At 36.4% G+C, this 22,846-nt stretch overlaps 1 protein-coding gene across 1 annotated transcript in view; it reads right to left on the bottom strand.

Annotated features, from left to right (window-relative positions):
- The window catches only part of SKAP1 (src kinase associated phosphoprotein 1), a 298,502-nt gene that overhangs the window by 212,241 nt on the left and 63,415 nt on the right, over positions 1-22,846 (bottom strand). Inside the window, exons 3-4 of the mRNA XM_011999385.1 lie at positions 21,555-21,580; positions 3,979-4,080 (exon numbers count right to left, since the gene is read on the bottom strand). Coding sequence (XP_011854775.1) covers positions 3,979-4,080; positions 21,555-21,580 — 128 coding nt within the window. The remainder of the gene's footprint in view (positions 1-3,978; positions 4,081-21,554; positions 21,581-22,846) is intronic.

Below are 22,846 nucleotides of genomic sequence, written 5' to 3'. Positions count from 1 at the left end.
TTTTAGTAGAGACGGGGTTTCACCGTGTTAGCCAGGATGGTCTCGATCTCCTGACCTCGTGATCCGCTCGTCTCGGCCTCCCAAAGTGCTGGGATTACAGGCTTGAGCCACCGCGCCCGGCCCCCAATCCACTTTTTAAAATAATGTATGTACACAGGGATTCTTCATTATACTAACAAAGTAAGTTTATAAATACATTAAAATCCACTGTGTATTTTGGACACTGAAAACAATCAGATCTTGAGCTTTGTAGCTGCCTGGCTCTTGTACTAAGTACTGTGGTCAATGTTTCCTACTATATTTTTTTCCTTCCATATGGTAAAAACTATGCTTTTAGTTTAGAAATCTAAATGTTATTACTCGTTAGCAAGTTTTCGTTCCCGATGGTGGGGCTGTGCTCTTGTGGGTGTCTCTCTCTGCCTTCAAATTGTGAGCATTTACAAAGGAAAAGGAGAAAGAATTGTAATTAGGTGGCAACATGCTCTCATTTTTATGCATGAGTTAGCCTGTAACCTTGGTTTTCATTTTTTGCTGTGTACCTGGCCAGGTTTCTACATTCTTCTAGAACTCTTTGTAGTTTTCACAAAGTCATGACCTAAACACGATACGTACCATGGTTATTGCCCCTCATCACTAAAGTTATGGGTGGATGGGCCAGACTGTGTATTCTTTTATAATGGCAAGTCTAGGATACTATTCTAGCTGATAGTGGAAGATAAAATATCTGAAATATTTTTACATTTTCTAATGAAGATAAAATTCCAAAAGGCTAAAATAACTGTCATTACAAAGAATGTCAAAGAGGAATACCTGAGAGGCCAAGGAGGGTGGATCACAAGGTCAGGAGGTCGAGACCATCCTGGCTAACATGGTGAAACCCTGTCTCTACTAAAAATGCAAAAAAATTAGCTGGGCGTGGTGGCGGACGCCTGTAGTCCCAGCTACTCAGGAGGCTGAGGCAGGAGAATGGTGTGAACCCGGGAGGTGGAGCTTGCAGTGAGCCAAAATCCTGCCACTGCACTCTAACCTGGGTGACAGAGCAAAACTCTGTCTCAAAAAATAATAATAATAAAAAATAAAACATAAAGATGAACATCTTTTCTTCATAAATAATTGACTTAGCTATCTATAAAGACACTAACTTTATATTTGTTTATTTGTCTACTTATTAATAGTTTTCCCAATGAGATAGTAAGTTCCATGAGGGCAGGGACTGTATCTGCTTTCTCACTGCATTTTTCACCTGCAGCTTAACACAGTGTCTTGGTGTTACCTAGGAATCTTTAAATAAATATTTGTTTTAAAAAATGAGTAAGTAGCATATCAAGTGTTACCATTCTCTATCATGGTAAAATCTAATTAAATAGGATATAGACATTGCTCAAAATTTTGACACCTTTATAACTTTCTCTTTAATTTCACAGGAAATATATGTATCTTTAATTTTCAGGGGATGAAAATGAACATTTATTGTGTCTGTTGTGCATTAGGCACTCAGGCACTGTACTAGATTCAATGCTTTGCAGAAACTCATATTTAAACAGTATCATATCATCTTACAATCAAGTTTTTAACACATAAATAGGTCTATTCCTACCTCTACCATTGACTATGTCACTTTGGGAATTCTTTTAATTTCATGCACAGAACTAAAAACAAAAATTTAGTAAGAAAGAATTTAATATTACTAATATAATTAACTCCTCTCTTGTGAGGAACTGTTATGGAACAAAGTTTTCCACTTTGGAGTTTTCCAGATTTACCTCTTTCAACACAAATGTTTTTCCTAAATTTCAACTATTTTAATGAAAATATTTTTAAGCATAGTATTTGTAACTGTATGGTCTCAGCCAAAATGTTTGGAGTATGAATCTATTTTTTTGGATATCTCAGATAAGGATAGTGGTAAGGATAGCAGGGTGGTTAAGACCAGAGGTTTTAGAACCAGACTATGTAGGCGGAAATTCTGGCACTACTGCTTACTAGCTGTGTGATTTTAGATAAGTTAACTTCCTTGAGTCTGTTTCCTTGTCTGTAAAATAAGCATAATACTAATATCTACATTTTAGGGCAGTCTTGAGGATCAAATGATGACATATGCAGAGTGCTTACCATACAGATGATGCGAGGCAAACAGTAAGTGCTCAATAAATGCTAGCTAAAAAAGTTTTAATTTATTAAGGTACTGAGCACTTGGGTGAGCATGCACTTTTTCTATATCACAGAAAATGACCCCAAACTGCTATTAAAAAAAATTATTCTTATATAAATTTTCTTTATAGATTTTGTTATCTATATAAAGTTTTGTTCTTCTGTTTCTTACCTTAATCTTATTTGTTAATTGATGCCTTTATAGTACCCCCTTCTTCTAATTTGAAGCTCTACTGTGGGCTGAGAAACCAAAACACTGTATTGGTTAGAAATGTGTAAGAAGATTCCTCAGCAAAGGGCCTCAGGGGTTCTTCGAAGAGCAAGGTACATAAGTCACATCTATTTCCACTTAGAGGCCTTTCTGGATTACTTATTGTGTTCTCAGTTGTGTTTGGGAAAGTTGGAAATACCAAATAAGTGACCTAGGGATTAATGAGGCACTATTGTTCTAATTCTGTCAAGCATTAGATTAATCAAAAACAAATGAAAGGTTGATTTCTTCCTGTTTTGCACTGTTAATTTTCTACAATTATTAATCAGCTACCAATGTAATTATTAAACTTTTAGTCCAAACAATGTTTTTAGTGTAATACCTGAATCAATACACAGATCCTATATTACAAACCCCATTTTAAAACTTGGGTATTACTAATTGTGCTATTATACAAAGCCCAAGCAAAATAAAATGTTTCTGTGTGATTCAACCCATAATTCTTATGTGGAGGTTATCGAGTCAATGAAAGGGAAAAAACATGAATCGTCAAAAGGGCTAAATGAAATAACAATCAATGGATAAAGTAAAAAGAGAGTAAAACAGAAATTGTTAAGCTCATGAAATCGAAATAAAAAGAAATGGAAAGATTACAGACTAACAAAGAAAAGTAAGGAAAAATTTACCAACTTTATTCCCAATCCCTAAGTGAATAAAGTGTTTCCAATTTAATGTTCAGTTTAGTAGCACCTCTACTTTTTTAACCCTACTGGGAAGGCATGAGAGAGACTCTGATAAGAAAACCATGTGCATCCGTGATGATGAAACCTTCTGCTCAGGTGGCCACATGCCGGAAGAGGCACAGTGGATCCCCATACTTAGGAAATCTAGGCCTGAGCCAGAAACTGGCAGCTATCAGGCCAAAACATTTATATTTTATGTCTTATCTTAAAAATTCATATATATTTTGCATTTCACTCTGTTACATACTATGGAATTTTGAATATAAAAATAATGTTTCTAACAACTGAATTATTTAACTCCTCTCATTCCCAAATATTCAAGTAAAATTGATGCTCCAGGAAGATTCGCACTGTGGTTCTTGTGGCTTTCCCTTCCACTTGAGCAATACCAATATAGTCAGGGGTATGTGAGAAGCACAGGTGAGATGGTATCTTATTATAATATGATGAGCTCAAGGGTCTCAAATGATCCACAGAAAACTAATAATCCAATAATCATTAAATAAAAGCTTCAATTCTCATGTAAATCAGTAAAGCTAAAAAATCCAAAAGAATGGTATAAACTAGGCCCTGAAATCTTAAAATGCCCTCTTAGCTTTTGAGCTACAGTTTTTATAAAAAGATCAATAATGATGTCTTCCTGTTCCAATATGGAATTAGTGTCTCCCTAAATACATTAACTTCAGAAGTATTGAATTACCAAGGAGGATCAGCACCACAATGAAACAAATAGTTGTTCTTTGCAAACTAGTGATTACCAGTAAAGAAAACCCACCAAAGGCTGCTGGATACAAAATGACAAAAGGCAAAGATATCAGGACAAAAGATAATAAAGTATGGTAGTCACCCAAAATCCAGAAGGATAACACTCACCCTCATCCTGATAATCTGACAAAAAGTGTGCGTCGGATGTGAGGGACAGGCCAAGAGTCCCACTGTGATTATCATCAGAGCTGTCCTGTCCAAAGTCTCCTCCTGAGGGACAAAAAAGAGAGAAAATAAGGTCAACCTTTGGACATCCTTATAAAAGGATACATCCTTGGTATGGTACTGGAAGAGATCTATGTATGATCATAAAAAAAAGAGAGATTATCTTTTACTCGATGATGAACATGGCCACTATCCATTAACATATGGGAAACAGTTAAACAAGTTCAAGAACCAACTTACCTGGATGAAAAATTTTCCACTCAAGTAACTCTGTCACTAAAACTTAGGAACTGTTAGCTTAGAGTGGGAATACCTCTTGCCACCAGAAAGAAATTTATCTATCATACTTAAAATAAAAACATAGCTATATAAATTTATATTCAGCCAGGCATGGTGGGTCACGCCTGTAATCCCAGCACTTTGGGAGGCCCAGGCAGGTGGATCACCTGAGGTCAGGAGTTCAAGATCAGCCTGGCCAATATGGTGAAACCCCATCTCCTTTTCTCAAAAATTAGCAGGGCGTGGTGGTGGGCGCCTGTAATCCCAGCTACTCAGGAGGCTAGGGCAGGAGAATCGCTTGAACCCGGGAGGTGGAGGTTGCAGTGAGCCGAGATTGTACCATTGCACTCCAGCCTGGGTGACAAGAGCAAGACTCCATCTAAAAAAGAAAAAAATTAAATTTATATTAATATATACTATGTCTCCCTGCATGACTCTATTTCAAGTGAAATAGGACTGACGCAAAGGTTTAACCTTCTATACATGATATAATATAGCAAGCTCAATAGTCTTTCTCTGAAAAGCAAGAGAGGTATAAAAATAGAGAGAACCTAGACTTTGCTGGACTGTATTCCTATTTGTTCTACAACACTAACAAAGTTTTTTCTTTGTAATTCTAGTTTACAGCCTAGGCAACTGACCTCTTAGGAATTCTAAAAGCCCTAAGAAGATAATATTTGTTCTGTAAAATGGCTTTGATAAAAGGTAATGTATATACAATACTGAATTATGCAATTAATGCTAATCTCTTTTGTGTGTTTTCAATATACATTGGATTGTATTCTGTAGAAATGGCCAATGTTATTTTGATACTTTAAAAGGTTCAGACAGAAGATGTTAGCTCATTCAGAAACCGGAAGAAAAGGCTCTGTATTGCAAATGACTTTGCTTAAAATCCCCCAAATAGAGGTACAGTCTGCTGATAAAAGGATACCGACAGCTGCTTATTTCATTTCACAAACATGAAAATAGGATTTTCAACTGAATTTAATATTATCTCAAATACTAATTTCCAAAGGAAATCACCAATGCTAATCTCAGTAAATACTGTAGAGTTTTGGCCTTGGATTTCAACTAGGGAGCTGTGAAACCAAACAACCTACATAGAATCTATATTGCCTCACTTTAAAGGTTTATTTCCTACAATTAAACTAGAAAACTAGGGAGGTTATAAAATGATAAAAAGAGAATGGCTGTAGCCTTCTCTTTCCATAAATTAGATGATCATATCTAGACTCTTCTTCAAATGCTGTATGGTAGGTAGATGTCCATAACTGAGTTGAACATCTACAAATATAGGACTTTAGAAATGAACTATAAAGTTTATTATGGAAAAGATAAATAAAAATTGTAGAAAACTCACATAATAGTCATTGGCCAAAGCCAGAAGAGTTACTCTCCTTTATTAGTTTACTTATCAGGATACAAAGTTTATAGCTATGCTTACAGCATCACTGTGTAATTTCCATAATAACCAGAAAAATTCTCAAATACTGGACTGAGGATTAAAATGCTCAAATTTTACATCATTGGAAGTCCACTAAAATTATATTACCAACACAATCTAAATGGACTGCCTGGCTAGTAACCTGAAAGTGAGCTGCAAGGTTAAATGGAATTTTTATTTTAAGCCAAATAAAAATCCTTAAAAATAAAAAAAAGTACTGGAATTGCCAAGCAAAATTTAACTTTTGTAGTATATACTGAACATTATTTATAAACATTATTTATAAACTAGTTTTCTGCTTAGTTCAAAAATGTGGCAAATCTACCATTGAAGAAAAAGAACCTAGCCAAGCCAGTAGCTCACGCCTGTAATCCCAGCACTTTGGGAGGCCAAGGCAGGTGGATGATTTGAGCCTAGGAGTTCAAGACCAGCCTGGACGACATGATGAAACTCTGTCTCTACAAAAAGTAGAAAAATTAGCCAAGCATGGTGGCTTGTGCCTGTGGTCCCAGCTACTTGAGAGGCTGAGATGGGGGGATTGTTTGAGCCAAGGAGGTAAAAGCTACAGTGAGCCATGACTATGCCACTGCACTCCAACCTAGACAACAGAGTGAGCCCTGTCTCTTAAAAAAAAAAAAAAAAGAAAAGAAAAGAAAAGAAAAAAGAAAAAAGTACATGCTCGCATTCTAAGCTTTTTTAAAAAACATGTATATCAGGAAGGGCTTTTTCTTTTTTTTTTTAGTGAACTTTTTATTTTGGAATAATTTTAGATTTATGTAAGTTTTGCAAAGATAGTACAGAGTTCCTACACACCCTTCCCCCAGTTTCCCCCAATGTCAACTTCTTACATAATTGAGGTCTATCTGCCAAAACCAATAAATTAACATTGGTATATTGCTATTAACTAAACTGCAGACTCTATTTGGATTTCACAAGTTTTCCATTAATGTCCTTTTTCTGTTTTAGGATCCAATCCAGGGTATCACATTGCCTTCACAGCCTCAGTTTTTAAAGTCTTACCCAAAACACCTGCCTGGGTTTGGCACTTGCTTTCCTAACTTCTGATGGAAAAGTCACTTCCACATGATTCCTATGGTTTCTGAGTATAGTCACCCAAGGTGTGCTTTCAACAGCCACCCCTGGTGTCAAACACGAGACAGTTCCTCTGTAAAGTACCCAACGACAAAGATATACAACTCAATGCAGCAAAACAGAGCCTAGGTCAGTAGTACAAATGGTTGTGGTGCAGGAACATTTAGAAATAAGCTTTACACCCAAGTGCAATTAGTTCCTGATGATGGAGATGTTATTATAAGTGTTCTTAGTGTCATATCAAGTGACCCAGTTCCCTTGGGCACACACAGAAACAAGGCTATAGCACCATATAAATAGACACTCCCGTGTAATTGAAATGATTACAACTACTGAGGATGCATGGGTGAAAAGTTTTATAGAAGAACAGCAATTACTGTGGTCATTTTGGATTTGTTTAAGTTTAAGAACACCATTTTTCTTTAAAACATAACCGTACGTGTTCTCTGGATTTGTCTATAGCTCTGACAATTGCAGTTCCAAATGGCCACAACTGTAGTCCAGTGGGATCAGACATAAATGATCACAAACTATAGTGACAGACATTTCCACTCAGCAGCTCTACAATTAGGGCTTAGAACTCCATCTGCTTAGAGTGGCTTTCTCACAAGCAAGACCCTTTGCCACTGGAGACACACTTTCCCTCTGCAACTCCAGCAGAATCAATATATTTCTATACAGATATATATTTTAACACACCATATCTCCATTAATCACATCCATTACCTTCAGTCCTTTCTCTTTGTATTTCTAAACAAGATCTGGTGGAACTATATCAAGGGTTCACCTGCTATTAGCAGGTAATTTGCTCCTATAGCCTAAGTGTCATAAGAATCGGGCATTAGATACACTCCTTGGCATATTCAGTGGCAGGTCCTCCACCAAGTACGTGCTGAGGGGCCCATAAGCGGGATGATTTCTCTATTCTTTTTTTCCGAGAGTCAAACTCAATTTCATTCATGCTCTACAGAGTGATAAGTTGGGAATTTCTGAGGGTTGGAGCAGAAAGATAAAGCAGCTTTGTGTCAGGTGTAAGGTAATTATTTCCTAGGGTTTCCATGCTATTTGTTTTTATTCCCTGTGTTTTCATTAACAGTTAATGAGCTTTCCCCCTTAATTCTGAAACAATAGGCTTGGCCACTAGAAGTTGGCTTTTTCTGCCACAGATTCAACCAGCTGTTGCTGCTCCATAAACTTTATGGAGAAGTGAATTAAACTGCTAAAACTTTCATTTACTAATTCAATTCCAAATAAAACAGGGAGAAAAATGAACCATGATGATGTTCCCCTTGTAACTATTTTAGTTCACAGCAAATCCGTTTAGTCCTGAATTTGCAGGTACTATTTTGAGACAAAAACAGGCCATAATGACAATTTTACCAGATAAATGAGAAAGAAATGAAAAAAGACAGAAAATGGTTTAAGCATTAAAAAAAGTGAGAAAATAACAAATAACAGAGAAAACATATAAGTTTGCTTATTCAATATGTAAAGGCTCGATTTTTTATGTTAGTCTACGTCATCATCTTTTATGTCTCTTCAAATTAATTGTGAGTTATATTATAAAAACTCTACTCATATTTGCAACCAACTGTTTATATGGCGCGGTTAAAAACTAGGGTTTGCAGCCGGGCGTCGTGGCTCATGCCTGTAATCCTAGCACTTTGGGAGGCCGAGGCAGGCAGATCACCTGAGTTCAGGGTTTGAGACCAGCCTGACCAACATGGAAAACCCTGTCTCTACTAAAAATACAAAAAATTAGCTGGGAGTGGTGGCACATGCCTGTAATCCCAGCTACTCGGGAGGCTGAGGCAGGAGAATCGCTTGAACCCGGGAGGCAGAGGTTGCGGTGAGCCGAAATTGTGCCATTGCACTCCAGCCTGGGCAACAAGAGCGAAACTCCATCTCAAAAAAAAAGAATGACAACAACAAAAAACACTAGGGTTTGCTATTACTTCACCAAGTATCTCTGGATTATATAAGGAAATTGAGATTAATTTAAAATTGAAAAATTTAAAATTATTGTTGTTGTTGGAAGGGAACACATGACTTCCTATTCTATTTAATATTTAAGATCCTGTAAGAAATACAGCTCCCTCCTTAAACTAATAAATTCTCACTAAAATGCTATAAATGAGGCTCCCTGATCCAAGTCCAGTTAGTTTTCATGCTTGATAGCATTAATACTGCCAGATTTTCATGGGCCAATTTAATAGTAATGCAGCTCCCAAAGCTGAACTATAGTAAGATTAGCAAAACTGCAGCTTATTGTTCCTTATTATAACCATTCAACTAAGTTATTGAATCTAATACCAACTAAATAAATATGTTGGGTACAGATGTGACCACACATGAAATGTTACTCACATGTAAATATATTATAGAGCACATTTGCTGCACCAAAACTAAAATTCTGTCAGCACTTCCATTATAAATTACATACCATTTTGCACATATTCATGCATTAGAAAATGTACTACATTTTCCAGAGAACATCCTAGAGGCTTCACCAATTTCTAAATATCCATTTGGATCTGCGTGGTTAGTTCTTGTGATTAATCCATGTATAGTGAAGGTCTCAAATTCCTCTCTGTTCTATACAGTCAGACTTTCTGCCTATCTCTCTCTCTCTCTCTCTTTTTTTTCCCTTTACTACATCTATCTATAACTCAGTGTATAAATATTCCTTTTTCCCCCCAAGGCCCTGGCAGTGAGTGTAATGGTACTGAATGTCATTAAGTCTACAGAACAAATGACAGGTCAGGTAAAGAAAGTTTCCATTTATCATTCTTTTAAAAAGTTGCTCCAACTGGATCTTGAATGTATAAGAAGTAAATTGAGCCTAAGACTACAGGTTTTAGCTTAGGATACTGTTTGCTAATTATGTAATCATGCTAAGAATAACAGCCTTCTTAAGAACCTTTAGAGATAACATTTGAGGAGAGTGGCACAGTCTAAATAATCACAAATGGAGCCAAATTGATTAGACACTCTTAGTATAATCACTATAACAACACCTGTGAATCCAACAACTGAAAGGGCAGCATAGCTTAATGATATTCTCAGAATGAAGTACATCTGTCAGTGGTGGATTGGACAGGAAAATGTCAGTGGGAGCTAATTGAAAAGTTCTTTTTTTTTCTTTTTTCCCTCAAGAAAATGGTCCTTTGTAATGCAGTTTTTAATTTTGACCAGTAGGGTGAGCTGTAGTGTGTAGCATCATCCTAGTCAAAAAAAAAAAAAAAAAAAAAAAAGAAAAAAGAAAAAAGAAAAAAAGAAAAGAAAAGAAAAAGAAACAAGAGAGAGAAAAAAGTAGCCACTGTGTGAACCTTTCTTCTCCTCTCCCACCCTCTAAGAAAATGTTGAGATTTTTAACCCTTCTTAGGTTTCACATAAAGGCATAACTCCTGGATGTTAACAAACTGGAGGGCTGGCAGCAGCAAATATAAACCAGATAACTGTATATATGACAACCCACACTTTATAAAGCAAATTACAGCCCGTCAGCAATCATTCCAGCTTCACACTAACACATTTCATCTACCACTGGTATTGTTCAACTGGTACTAAAATGGAACCTGATGAGTGGGAATATTTTCAACAGTAATGAGATTCTGACATAATTCAAAATATATAAACTTGATATTTGGTAGTATATGGATAAATATATTGTTAAATGAATGCATTTATCATATGGTGACCAGGCAATCATAATCTGGAATTATTGGCTCATAGTTCTGTTTTGTTTGGTTTGTTTGTTTTCTGTATTCTCAGTCCTTAATTCTTATTACAAAGCTATCCAACTGAATTTTCAGTATCTTTTGACACATAGGAGAAAGTTAACTATAGTAAAAATAATTATATAATAGCTAGCTAAACTCCTACTGGGTACAAGCTCTGGGTCAAGGCTCTTTTGGACTATCTCATTTAATCCTCAAAACAATCCTGAGATGTATTATTAACCCAAAGATGAAGATAAAGAAATTGAGACACAAAGATGAAATAACTTACCCAAAGTCATATAAGTGACTTATAAGTGGCAGGGCCAGGCTTTTAGCCCAACTTGTCTGATTACTAAGCTCTTGTACTAATCCACTGAACTATGTAGCCTGAAAATCTGCATGTTTAATAAATCATGATCATTACTCAAAGGTAAAGCATACTGAATGACAGCCAGTGAGTTAACTTTATGGTATATGCTATCAATTAGTATTTTAACTTCAGTAAAGTAAATTTATAAATTATGATTATTAGTGATAATAGCAGTAGTCACATTAGGTATGGAGAGTAGAACTGACAGACAAAACCAAATGTGTTCAATGATTTGGTCAAGAAAGAAGTGGTCCAATTCATAGTTGAAATTTGTTATCAAGTAATGTAGTAATTCTTTCAAAATATCACTTTCTGGTATGAATTTCATGCTTGCAAAATTTAGAACAGCCACCTCAGGCTTAGTGAAATTAATACACTGAATTTTTTCCAGCACCTTCTGTTTGATTCTGTTGGATACTTAAATATAGCATTGACCTGGTTTGGTTAAAGAATGTGTTTCCTTTCTGGCACCAACACGCTTTAAGTCTCAGAGCAGAAAAATCCTCTGAAAAATATATAATGTCACATAAATGTAGCAATTTTATTACTATTGGTTCATCTTGCTCTCTTGTCCCACCTTTCCTTTCTCCCAAACAAGTTGTAGTAGACCTTAGCACTCGTTTACAATCCTGATGCATTTTAGGGTCTATTATGCCCCAACTGATAAGCCAACACTACTTAAGAAACTTCTTGAGAGAAACTATAAGGCTAGTTGGATTCTAATATCTTCCATTAAAGAAGAATGAGATGGCTGGGTGCGGTGACTCACGCCTATAACTGCAGCACTTTGGGAGGCCAAGGCGGGTGGATCACCTGAGGTCAGGAGTTCAAGACTAGCCTGGCCAACATGGCAAAACCACATTTCTACTAAAAATACAAAAATTGGCTGGGCGTGGTGGCGGGTGCCTGTAATCCCAGCTACTCAGGAGGCTGAGGCAGAGAGAATTGCCTAAAACCCAGGAGGCTGAGATCGCACCATTGCACTCTAGCCTGGGTGATAGAGCAAGACTCTGTTTCAAAAAAAAAAAAAAAGAATGAGACTACATGTTCTACAGGCTACAGGTAGATGTAAGAAGTGTTTTTCAAAAGTCCAAGGAGTAAAAATAAAATAATACATAGTAAAGAATGGATTATGGGTAAGATTAGCAGGCCTAAACATGTGAGCCAGCTTTTAACATACTGAAGAAAGGGTAAGTTTTCTTTGCGATAACATAAACCGTCAATATCACTAAAGCTGTACTGGCAAATGGTGACAAGATTTAACCTCCCCATGCCACATCCCATTTCAAACAGGGATTCTCGTTCACGTATTCAACAACATGTGTGTAACACCACTATCAACAGCCAAAACCTTTCACTGTCAAGAATTCAGTTCAATATTTGGTTCCTTGGGAAAAAAGTTTCACATGAAAAAGTATCTCTTTATTTTAAAAAATTACTTTTTAATTGAGGTATCACTAACATGAGTAAAGTGCGTGAATCTTAAGGGTAAGTGGTATCACTTTTTAAGTTTAGGAAAATACCTTTTAGAGATTAATCATGATCAAGAACTTTTCCAGGATGGCAAATGTGTCTTAAATTCACATCAGCTGACAAGGATCGATAGGGTTCACAAAATTGGTTCTCCCACTATTTGCCTCAAAAGAGTCAGCAGAAATTGCAATCTTTATTTTACATGTCATATAAATCCCCTTGCCCATAACTTAGCAGTCCCTTTCCTGTGCTAGTGATACTTAGCCATCTTCATAAACAAGTTTCTGAGAGAAGCATGTGTTGATGAGAAGCCAAATGAAAAATAAATGCTTTCTAATAGAATTGGGTCTACCTATTACATTATTTAGCCTCAAAATATCAAGCAAATTCATTGGGTTTCAAGTCTGAATGCTTAACCTACTTACTTACAAAAAAGTTTTAAGCAGAAAAACCAAAAAAGCTTGTATTCAAATGAACTACACTTTTCTCTCAATATTTTTGTGTTTAGAACATGAAAATTTGTTAGAGGCACAAGTCCTGATGAACACTAATTCTTATGTAAAAATTCTATGTTCAGAAACTATACTTCTCACCTGATTTTCTGTGTTGGTCCAGGAATAATACCTTCTAAGATAAACAATTTATAAATTGTTTTTTTCTTCAACCAGAGTCCCCTGGGCTAATCAAATAAACTTAAAGCAGTCATTAATTTTCAGTGACTTGATTTCCCCTGACATCTACGTGAAGACGAAAATCTGAAGTTCTGTGAACTTCTAAAAAAACTAAGATCAGGTAAGAAAAGGTATTCATTATCAGTCACCGTGAGTATTATACAATACTAATTTAAAATTGTTATTATTTTTGTTTTGTTTTTGTTTTGAGACAGGGTCTCACTCTGTCACCCAGGCCAGAGTGCAGTGGTGTAATTGTGGCTCCCTGCAGCCTTGACCTCTCAGGTTCAACTGATCCTCCCACTCCAACCTCCAAAGTAGCTGGGACCACAGGTGCACACCACCATGTTTGGCTAATTTTGGATCTTCTGTAAAGATGGGGTCTCTCTATATTGCCCAGGCTGGTCTGGAACTCCCAGGCTCAAGCAGTCAGCCTCCCTTGGCTTCCCAAAGTGCTGAGATTACAGATGTGACCCACCATGCCTGGCCATATAACTTATTTTTAAATTCACTTTTTCACTTGAGGCCAGGAATAAGAGACCAGCCTGGCCAACATGGCAAAACCCCATCTCTACTAAAAATACAAAAATTAGTAAGGCATGGTGGCACGTCCCTGTAATCTCAACTACTTGGGTGGTTGAGGCACAAGAATTGGTTGAACCCGGGAGATGGGGGTTGCAGTGAACTGAGATCGTGCCACTGCACTCCAGCCTGGGTGACAGAGTGAGACTCTGTCTAAAATAAATAAATAAAAATAAAAATAAAAAATAAAAAAATTTCACTTTTAAATGATGAGTAAATTCAACACACCTATATATACCAACGTTCTCAAACATTAAACAACAGAGAATGCTGCTATTTGACCACCATCAGGGCCTTGCCCATTAATTAACATTTCAAAATAAATAGGCCAGAAGCAGTGGCTCATGCCTGTAATTCCAGCACTTTGGGAGACTGAGGCAGGCAAATCTCTTGAGCCCAAAAGTTTGATACCAGCCTGGTAACATGGTGAGACCCTGTCTGTACAAAAAAATACAAAAATTAGCTGGGTATGGTGGCTCATGCCTGTAGTCCCAGCTACTGGGGAGGCCAAAGTGAGAGGATCACTTGATCCCGGGAGATGGAAGCTGCAGTGAGTGAGTCGAGATCAAGCCACCGCACTCCAGCCTAGGTGACAGAGTGAGATTCTGTCTCAAAAACTAAAATAAATAAATAAACAAATAAAATAAATAGACAAAAACTTGAATGGATAAGAAACTGTTAATCATGATTCTACTGAAAAATAGATTACTACCATGCTGTTTTTTTGGTCTGTTTTGGAAAGCTTCTTTATTAAATAAAAAAAGTTAAGTATGCCCAGAGCAAAACCTTCAAATGTTACAAGAAGGCATATAATGAAAATTCATCTATCCTCTCTTCTCTTGATCCTTCTCTCCAGAGGCAACCATTGTGAGATTTCTTGGGTGTTCTATTAATTTTTGTACCTAATAAAACAAGAGTCTCTGTGTGTGTGGCATATGTATTTTTTTTCCTCTTTTTAAACAAATGTAACATTTGTTCTGTTGTGTATCCGGCTTTTCTTCCTAACCATTTATCTTGGCAATTGCTCCATATCAGCAATATAGATTTATCTCATTTTTTACTTTAACCAATTTTTAACATTAAAAAATAATACATGCACATGGTGAAAATTCAAATAGTACCAAAGAAGATTCTCTCTTTCATTCGTACCAATATCCCCCATCAAAAGCGGTTACCTCTGTTAATGGTTACCACTGTTAACAGATTCATATGTATCCTTCCAAAAATATTCTATATACAAATAAAAACACGTGTGGTTGTGCCACACACACACACACACACAGAAACAAACTATACACACTGGTTTGCTCAAATTGCCCTTTTCATCTAACAATACTCCTTGGAGAACCTTCCATATTACATTTTACATACATATTACATATATATGTATCATTTTCTTTTAACTCTATATAGTATTCCATTAAATGGATATACATTTATTTAACTAGTCCCCTATTCCTGGACATTTAGGCTGTCTGTAGTCTTTGCTATTCCAAACAATGCTATAATGAACATCCTTGTACACAATACATTGTGTAGGGAATACAGAAGGCAGCATTACCTGATTCCAGTGATTTCTTTTACCTGCATAAAATTTAGTTCTTTTTTTAATCTTAATATCATCTACTACAGAATAGGAAGGACTTTTAGAAAGGACATAAAAATCTTACAAAATGTTAACTTTAAAAAGGAAAAAAGTGAGTCTTTTTGTTATAAAAAATCTTTGACAGTCATTGCAAAACAACTACTGCATTAATTTTAAAATGCATTATTCTGCCCTTTTTAAAAATGCATTATTCCACTAAAGAACACCCTACCAGTAGATGTATAGGAAGTAAAATATTCGAAAAGCTATCAAAATTAGTAATTAACTTCAAAAACAGTTTGTGTGTGTATCCACTTTCTACAGATTAATTTGTATAAAACATAGCAAATAAGAAAAGGGCAGAAAATGCCCGAAGGAAGTCAAGCCACAAAAGCAGCTGTCAAGACTGCTGATGTTAGAAGGTTGGGCCAAAGCCAAAGGCAAGAGTATTCAGCCTGGGTTCATTTCCCCCCTATTAAATCCCCAAGAGACATGGAAAACATGCTGGAAGATTTCTTTTTTAAAAAAGTAGTATAGGTTGAGATAGTCTAGGTTCAAAACCAATGCTTGTGTTTATAAAATATCAGCATTCCAGGAATAGTGGTGGAAAGATACTTAACAATAAATTATAAATATTGTAAATTTAGACTTTTTCTTACATTTGCAAACACGTCATAAATTTGGGCTGTGTTTCTTTGTATAAATCCTACTTATGACTGTGCTGAAACCTTTTGGCATGAATGCAAAGAGTATTTTCATAAATAAAACTTAGTAAAATCACTGTACACTCCATTAATTCAAAAACACTTCTCTTCAACTTCAAAGGAAATTTCCTTCCTCTTTTTTTTAAAGTGTAAAGATGGTGTTTCTTTGCTGCTTTAATGTTTTGCTTCTTGTAGTTGTCATAACTACATGCTCCAAGTATGTGACCACAAGGGACAAGAAGTTAAGCAACATTTGTGCTTCCATTCAACATGTCTCAAACACTATATAGCAAAAAGCTTGTAAATCTAGCCTCTGAAGTGGCTACCACCAATAAAAATGCTCTCTATAAATACAAACCTTACAAATCTATACATGGTAAGTTTCATGGCCCTACACCAGGGTTCAGCTATAATGAATGAATTAATTTTATAAAAAGATAAGTGAAATTTTTATTATCAAAGTTTCATACATGTATGTACTTGCCTCGCCCTACTTTGAGACATAATAATACTTGTTACCACTTTAGTAAGTGCCTACCATGTGGCAAGCACTCCTCATGAGTCATAATCTCATTAAAACTCATCACATCTCATAACAACTGTGAAGTAGATATTATTAGTGAGATTTTATACATAAGGAAACTGAAGCTTCAAGAAGTTATATAATTTGCAGTAGCTAACAAAGTTTCTAAGCAGAGGAGCTGGGATTCTAATTCAGGTCTGATTTCAAAGCTTAGGCTCTTTTTATCATAAAACATTAACCTGAACAGCAATTTAAAAAATCAGTTCACTATTCTATGTACTTTATATCCAGATGCAGAAAGCAATGTATGCATTAATATACTAGGTCTCATGACAGAGATAAAAGAATAATGTTACATTTTTAATCAATCTCAACCTTTTTCTTTTACCTTTGCATTATGCAGAAGTTTACCCATGTATTGAAGTAGACAAAACAGTGTAACAAACTCCCATATATATATCATCCAACTTCAACAAGTGTCAATTTATGGTCGATCTTGTCTCATGTATACTTACCCTGTTTCTTTCTCCTCTCCCATATTATTTCTCAGACATTATATCTTTAAATATCATAGCACACCTCTCTCTAAAATCAAGAACTCTTTTTTAAAAAATTAACCTCTAAAATAAAGAACTCTTTTTAACCTCTAAAATACAGAACTCTTTTTAAAAAAATTAACCGTAATACCACTGCCACACCTAAAAAAAATCAGTAGTTTCCTAATAATGTAAAATAACCAGTCAGTGTTCATATTTCTAATTCTCTCATAGATGTCATTTTTAAAAATAGTTTGCTTGACTCAGAATGCACATAAAGTTTATACATTCGTTGGTAAACGTCTTAAATCCCTCAATTTACAGTTATGGCTTTATAATTTCCTTACTCACTTAGCACTATTTGTTTTTGCCAGGCTATATTTTTATTTGTTTATTTCTTTGTTTGTGTGTTTTGAGACAAGATCTCGCTCTGTCTCCTAGGCTGAAGTGCAGTGGCACGATCTCGGCTTACTGCAGTCTCAACCTGCCAGGCTCAAGTGATCCTCCCACCTCAGCCTCCCAAGCGGCTAGGACCACAGGCCTGTGCCACCACGCCCGGCTAATTTTGTTTTTTTGTAGATACAGGGTCTCACCATGTTGCCCAGATTGATCTCAAACTCCTGGGCTCAAGTGATATACCTGCCCTCAGCCTGCCAAAGTGCTGGGACTACAGGCATGAGCTACCGTACCTGGCCTGCCAGGCTATATTATTAGGCATTGATTTACTTTGACATTAATATAGGCTTGCCATTTCAAAACGAGATTTTTAAGCTTCACAAAGTAGAATTTTTTCGTATTGAAATATACTGAATAATTTTCTCAGAAACCCTTTATACCACTTATAGAGATACTCAAAGAATCTTTAAGTTGGCAAGAGATTCCACTGACCCATGTTTACCACTACTACAAATGTAATGTGAGTGATCACTGGACAGAAAAAAAAAGAGATATTATTATATATAATATTCCCATGGTCTTCCCTAGATTTTTATTTAAATATTATGTCATTTGTTTTAGATTCTGGGCCTATGGTGGGAAATTCAATCTAATATTCATGAAGTTTTTTTTGTAGCAATAAATTTTGAATTATAAACATTACACTTTATAATCAAATTTTTGATTAAAAATTGTCACTAACTCATTTTATAAAAGAGGAAACTGAAGCAAAATGAAGGAAATCAGTTTGCTCAATAACTTTAAGTAATAGTGTCATCAAATCTAAGGGCAAAATTAATATTGCCTTATCAATATCACCTTTTAGATATAGATTACTGAAATTATAAAAATTCCATGGCAAAAACTCCACTGGCTTTTCTTCGTAACTTTAAGTAAAAAATTAAATAGAAAATTTTTTTGAGTAAGCAGGACATGAATTATCAAAGCAATATTATGTCTTATCGTCAAGTAAAAACAAAAAGCCTTTTTCATGTTCTCCAATTATGTTTAAGCTCATTAAAAGTGCCCTTCCATTTATATCCCCTCTACATTAAAGTAATATATTCTTTGGATCATGTTTTATTTTCCCTGTTTCCTTTTTAAAATAAATATCACTCAGGAAGTTGACAGTGGACCAATAAGAAAACCTAGGTGGAAATGTGAGAGAAAGAATTACCATTAATGTACCATTATGATAAATAGAAACTACTGGCTTTTTTTTTTTTTTTTTTTAACCATGTCCAGGTACTAAGCTAGATGCTTACACACATTACTACTAACCCTCAACAACCTTGCAATGAGACAGTGAAAAACAGTCACGAAGAGTATGGGCTCTCTACCTCTGGAGATAATGGGCTCTAGAATCCATACAGGGTTTCTTATTGGGGTGATGAAACGTTCTGAAATTAGATAGTGGTGATGGTTGCACAACTTGTACTGTACTATACTATACTATACTATATCTATACCACTAACTTGTACCCTTTAAAAGGGTAAATTTTATGGCATGTGAATTATATCTTGATAAGGCTGCTTTTTTTTTTTTTTTTTTTTTTTTGAGACATGAGTTTCGCTCATGTTGCCAAGGCTTGAGTGCAATGGCACAGTCTTGGCTCACTGAAACCTCCACCTCCCAGGTTCAAGTAATTCTCCTGCCTTAGCCTTCCAAGTAGCTGGGACTACAGGCATGCACCACCACTCTCAGCTAATTTTTTGTATTTAGTACATGTTGGTCAGGCTGGTCTCGAACTCCTGATCTCAGGTGATCCACCTGCCTGCCTCAGCCTCCCAAAGTACTAGGATTACAAGCATAAGACACCTCACCCGGCCAAGGCTACTATTTTTAAAATATGTGCTACTAAAAGGATATACAAATAATGGATCTTTTATAATGAAAGACTATTTTCCTTCCAGGCATCAGACCTGGTTTAGGTCAAATATCTTGAAGAACTCAAGTGCGTATTTAGGCAAATGCAGAGTTAATAAAATTCATCCCATCATCTTCTTGTACAGAGGGTCCTGTCACAGACAAAAATGCTCAGAAAGTTTGGGGCCATCATTTCTGTTCTTTCTCACTCCCATCCCAACACCACCCAGTTTTCAAGGGCTTTAAAGATTCTTCTGCTAGTTGTTCTCTTTCTTACATATTTCTAATCTTTTCATAATCTTAAATTGTCCTGTTGTACCTTATCTAGACCAGTTACTGCTCTTACCCATCCCACCAGCTTCTGAAGCACGTAATCAGCTAAGGTCTGATCAAAAGGGCAAGGTAAAAGATACTTTTACCTCTCACTAATGCCCTCCACCCCTGAAAATATGTGAGAAGGCATGAGACTAGGGGCTAGGGCATGAGTTTTTCTATATCATCTTTCCTTACATTTACTTCCAAATGCACTAAGATTTTGCCACATACATTTAATTGCTGTCAAGAAGCAAATACAGTTTTCTGTTCTAAATAAATTTTCACTTGTCTCCTTGGCTGCTCTACCTCTGTCCTCTCTCCAAGAGAGAAAGGATGGGTAGAAGCTGCTTTATGTTGAAAGATGACTGCAATGCCACCATGTCAAGAATCTGGTAAGATGTTCCCTTTGTCTTTTTTAGTCCCATATAGTCTCTTGTGTTAAGCTCCAAAATTATTTTCTCTTCTCAACCTATTCCTATACCACATCTCTGACACTAATTCTTTATTTCTCCTTTAGGTAATTAATTCTACCCTCACAGTTTCATTCATTTCTGCCAGTTCACAATCATATTCTTCCCCCTGTGGATTTTGGTTAACATCTGTTAAACCCTGAACTATAGGGCCATCCCCTGAATAGTGCAATTCACATTTTGCAAAGCAAACCACTACACTATTACATAAAATTATCCACTGCTCAATCTATGTTTTCAGCTATCAATGCTTTAGGACAGTGAGATATATAGTAACAGCACATCACATTATGTAAAATAGTGTAAGTGCTCCCACTTTAACTTACAAGAGTCAAGAAGCTTTGAAAATATATGATTTTTATTTCTTAAAGATGGCTTTAAAAGAAAGCTTTATAAAAACTTGAAATACACTAAAAGTATGAGCCAGAAAAATAAAAATTTTAATAAAACTATTATAACCACTCACAATGTTAATTTATTTAAGGTATTACTATTCACTGAGGTTGGATACAGTGACAACATTAAGAGAATAAAAAGTACTTAAAAAGTTTACAATTGGTTAAGAAAGTTATAGAGCAAAATAGTTCATAAAGCTATTTGTAAGTTTGATCTAAAACTCTGATTATCTGAGAAAATAAAGCCCCTCCATTTACAATAAATTAAGATAATATTCAGGTTGACATTTCCAACATTCTCAACCAAGGAAGGAAGGCAAATACTTTAAAAGATATCCCCTCAAACTGTTTGAATTCAGAAAAAAATATTTCAATTCTGAACCTTTTAAAAATGTGTTTTCATCCTGGCCTTTTTTTTTTTTTAATTTTGCACACAGCTGTCTGTAGTACTTTTTAGAATCATGCCAGATGCTGGGTTCATCAAGCAAAAGCAGGAAAACAATGGTTTGAAAGCAATTAGAAGCACTGAGGCTGCAGCGAGGCTCATATTAAAATGTGATAACACTGTTCTAGTGGGAATTTCAACACTGCTCCATTTCTGACATTTCTCTGCTGCCAGACAGGCAGGTTGTGTGGAAGGGCACTGTGATCGAGGAGGTAACATACTGGAATTTATTTCTGGAGCAAATGAAGGATTAGCTGAGTTGGAACCCTCCCAAGGTTTTTATTATGGACTCGGCTACTATTTTATTTGAATGCTACTGGATCCTGTTGGCACCTAACAAAGCTCAAGGAATTAAAGCATATTATAGCCTTGGTTTTATAAAATAATCTAGCAACAATCCGCTCAGAAGGAAGAAGCATAGAGCCTTTTGTTGCTAAAAAGCAGGGCAGGGGGGCGCAGCAGGGTGAAGGTTAATTAAACACTCCACTAACTTTCCTTGGAAATGGCTAATGCCACTCTGTGGAGAAGTCTGTAGAGAAGAGACAGAAATAAACAATCCCATTTACACATTTTTAGCATAAAACCATACGTGGTCAAAGAGGACTCACCTTGGGGCTGAAAATCCCAATAGTACCTGAAATACAAGGGGAAAAAATAAGGGAGTAAGTCAAACTTGTATTTCTCAGTTTTGGTTGGCCTACCATAGTATAGCACCTGGTCCAGGAAGCTTGCTAAAGTCTATAACCAGCCAAAGTCACTACTAATTTTGAGGAAAACAAAAGGTTGTCCCTGACATTTGAAAGAGTCTCAATGGCTTAAAAGATGCATTTAATTCACTGAAATTCCTCAGATAATTTTGACTTTAGAGCTGGAAAGATCCTAAAAGGGAACCTAGCGGTGGCCTGGGGTTTCTCATCAAGAGCTCTACAGGCTTTCAGCAGGATGGTTCTTTGCTGTGACAATCTGGCCCGTGTATTACAGGACCATTACCATCACTGGTCCTAGGTAACAAATACCAGAGGCACTCCCAGTTGTTACAACAGTCAAACCCCACCACCAACACCAACACATCCTCAAATGCCTCGTAAGCCTAATTTTTTTTCTCTGTTACCCAGGCTAGAGTACAGTGACACAATCATAGCTCACTGCAGCCTCGAACTCCTGGACTTTGCCTTTTAAGCCTAAATTCTTAATTTTACAAGTGAAACATGAGCCGGGTGCAGTGGCTGATGCGGTGGCACTTTGGGAGGCCAAAGCAGGCGGATCACGAGGTCAGGAGTTCGAGACCAGCCTGACCAACATGGTGAAACTCTGTCTCTACTAAAAATACACAAATTAGCTGGGCGTGGTGGCAGGCGCCTGTAATCGCAGCTACTCAGGAGGCTGAGGCAGGAGAATCCCTTGAACCCAGGAGGCGGAGGTTGCAGCGAGCCAAGATCGCACCATTGCACTCCAGCCTAGGTGACAGAGTGAGACTCCGTCTCAAAAAACAAAATAAAACAAACAACAAGTGAAACATGAACAATTAACTTAAGGTTGTCTAACATTTTAGTGCAATTGACTTAAGGTTGTCTAACATTTTAGTGTCTGAGCCAAGAATGGGGCTCTTGTGGTTCATTGTACCATCCTATCTCCTCTATTATTTTAGGAAATAATTGGCAAAACTGACAACCCTTGAAGTCTTTTTTTTTTTTTTTTTCCTGAGACTGGGTCTTGCTCTATCACCCAAGCTGGAATGCAATGGCATGAACATCACTCACTGCAGCCTTGACCTGCTGGGCTCAAGAGATCCTCCTGCCTCAGCCTCCCATGTAGCTGGGGCCACAGGCACGTGCCACCACATCTAGATGCCTACACACATTACTACTAGTTCTCAATGACGTTGCAATGAGAGAGTGAA

The sequence above is a fragment of the Mandrillus leucophaeus genome, unplaced genomic scaffold, assembly GCF_000951045.1.
Source record: "Mandrillus leucophaeus isolate KB7577 unplaced genomic scaffold, Mleu.le_1.0 Scaffold59, whole genome shotgun sequence".
NCBI classification, from domain to species: domain Eukaryota; kingdom Metazoa; phylum Chordata; class Mammalia; order Primates; family Cercopithecidae; genus Mandrillus; species Mandrillus leucophaeus.
Note: the sequence above shows the minus strand (reverse complement) of the source record. Positions and strands in the feature narration are given on the sequence as shown.